This window comes from Pygoscelis adeliae, unplaced genomic scaffold, assembly GCF_000699105.1.
Source record: "Pygoscelis adeliae isolate BGI_AS28 unplaced genomic scaffold, ASM69910v1 Scaffold584, whole genome shotgun sequence".
Classification (NCBI taxonomy): domain Eukaryota; kingdom Metazoa; phylum Chordata; class Aves; order Sphenisciformes; family Spheniscidae; genus Pygoscelis; species Pygoscelis adeliae.
In genome coordinates, this window is record NW_008824602.1 from 295,671 (window position 1) to 297,548 (window position 1,878).

The 1,878-nt window shown below is 61.8% G+C and overlaps 1 protein-coding gene across 1 annotated transcript in view; it reads right to left on the reverse strand.

The window, feature by feature from the left end:
- Positions 1-21: 21 nt before the first annotated feature.
- The window catches only part of LOC103915515 (POU domain, class 3, transcription factor 3-like), a 2,877-nt gene continuing 1,020 nt past the window's right edge, over positions 22-1,878 (reverse strand). Inside the window, exons 2-5 of the mRNA XM_009322348.1 lie at positions 1,782-1,874; positions 1,247-1,377; positions 532-696; positions 22-273 (exon numbers count right to left, since the gene is read on the reverse strand). Coding sequence (XP_009320623.1) covers positions 22-273; positions 532-696; positions 1,247-1,377; positions 1,782-1,874 — 641 coding nt within the window. The remainder of the gene's footprint in view (positions 274-531; positions 697-1,246; positions 1,378-1,781; positions 1,875-1,878) is intronic.

Below are 1,878 nucleotides of genomic sequence, written 5' to 3' on the forward strand. Positions count from 1 at the left end.
CCGGCCCCGCCAGCCCCCGGTTCAGTGGCTGCTGTTGCTCATGGAGAGCCCAGGTTGCAGCGCTTGAGGGAACATCTCGGCTTTGTGGAAGGGCGGCATGTAGACGGGAGGGGAGGGCGCCAGGCTGTAGCCCTGGGACGTCACCGGCATGGGCAGGCCGGTGGGCACCAGGGACTGGTTCATGTCATACATCACCCCCTCCGCCTCGTTGCCGAAGGGCAGCAGCAGCCGTTTGCCTTTCTGACGCCGGTTGCAGAACCAGACCCGGACCACCTGCGAGGGAGGCGAGATGGGGAAGGGTGAGGGGAACGAGCCCAGGCGCTGTGCGGGTGACAAGGAGACCCTTCCGCTGGTGGCATCTCCACAGCACAGCACCCTGCCTGCCACAGCTCCTCCTGGCGCTGGGCTCGAACAGGCCCATGGTGGCTACCCGGCCACTCTCCCACAGCTTCCAGTATCGAACTGGTCTGGTGTGGGTGCTCAGGAACCGCAGCCGTTTGGGCACCCACCCTGCAAACCCTCCCAACCTACATCTTTGTCCAGGTTGAGGTCCTCGGCGATCTGGGAGATCTCCTGGGGACTGGGCTTCACGCACTTGCGGAAGAAGCTCTCCAGTGTCCCCTTCACGTTGGTCTCGATGCTGGTCCTGCGTTTTCTCTTCCGGGCTTGGGCCAACACTTGCTCCGCATTGCACATCTGGAAATGAGAGGCCACACACCTGATCACAGGGCTAGCAATGTCCCCACCAGGCTCTGGACACACGTGCGGCTGGCTGCAGAGGTCTGGGAGGGACGGGGACAGGCTTTGTCCCCCTGACTGTCCACTGAGTGTCACCCCACTGCAACTGGAGCTGTTCGCAGTGTCCCAGTACTGCCTGTAGCTGGTGCAGCGGGGATGGACACGTCTTTCTACATCCCTCCAGGCTCCCCAGGGAGCAGCAAGCTGCACCTCCAGCTCATCTGCGACTCTAGCAGGACCTGGCTGCTCCGAGACAGGAGCTGCCACAGTTGTCACAAGGTGTCTGCAAGGGGATTTGGGCTCCCCCCAGCCTGGCAGAAGGCGATACCCAGCGAGTTCCCCTCACAACCGGACTGAAGCCATGGCAGCGAGATGCTGCTATGGCACAAGACGCCTGCTGCTCCCCTCCTCTCTCCCAAAAAGCACGTGTAGAAGGGACAAGAAGCTGCAGCTTGATGGCTCATCAGTGTGCGGTACCCCCAACTCCTGGCCCTCCCCAGCCCCATACCTCTTGCATGTTGTCCGTGTTCTCCGCCTCATTGAGCCAACGCTGCAGCAGTGGCTTCAGCTTGCACATGTTCTTGAAGCTGAGCTGGAGCGCTTCGAAGCGGCAGATGGTCGTCTGGCTAAACATCTTCCCTGCGTGGGCAGGCAGGGCGTGTTCACGCACCGCTCCTGCCCCCGCGTCAGGGGACCTCCCACCTCCAGCAGCCGCCCAGGACCCCCCCTGTAGCATCCCCTGTCCCTGGGGATGGGGGACCAGGAAAGGCATTCTCCCCGCATTTAAAGCACCGAAACACTTCAATAAGCAGCTGTAGCTATTTTAAACCAGTTCCATGTTATCAAACCCTTCCAGCTTGAGTGAGTACTTAACAGGGTGAGGGAGCCCCAGGAGCCCTGGGGCTGGTGCTCACCGCCTCCTTCGCAGGTCGTTAAGGAGCAGAAATCTCCATTGCCCAGGTGCTCCACCCCCCTCCCAGGCCTCTCCCTTCCCCCCGGTTGTGTGTGTGGGGAGAAGAGGAGGACCTTTACCGGGCCCTTACCGTAGAGGGTGCCCAGAGCCAGCCCCACGTCAGCCTGGGTGAAGCCCAGCATGATGCGCTTGTGCTTGAGGTCCTTGGCGAACTGCTCCAGCTCTTC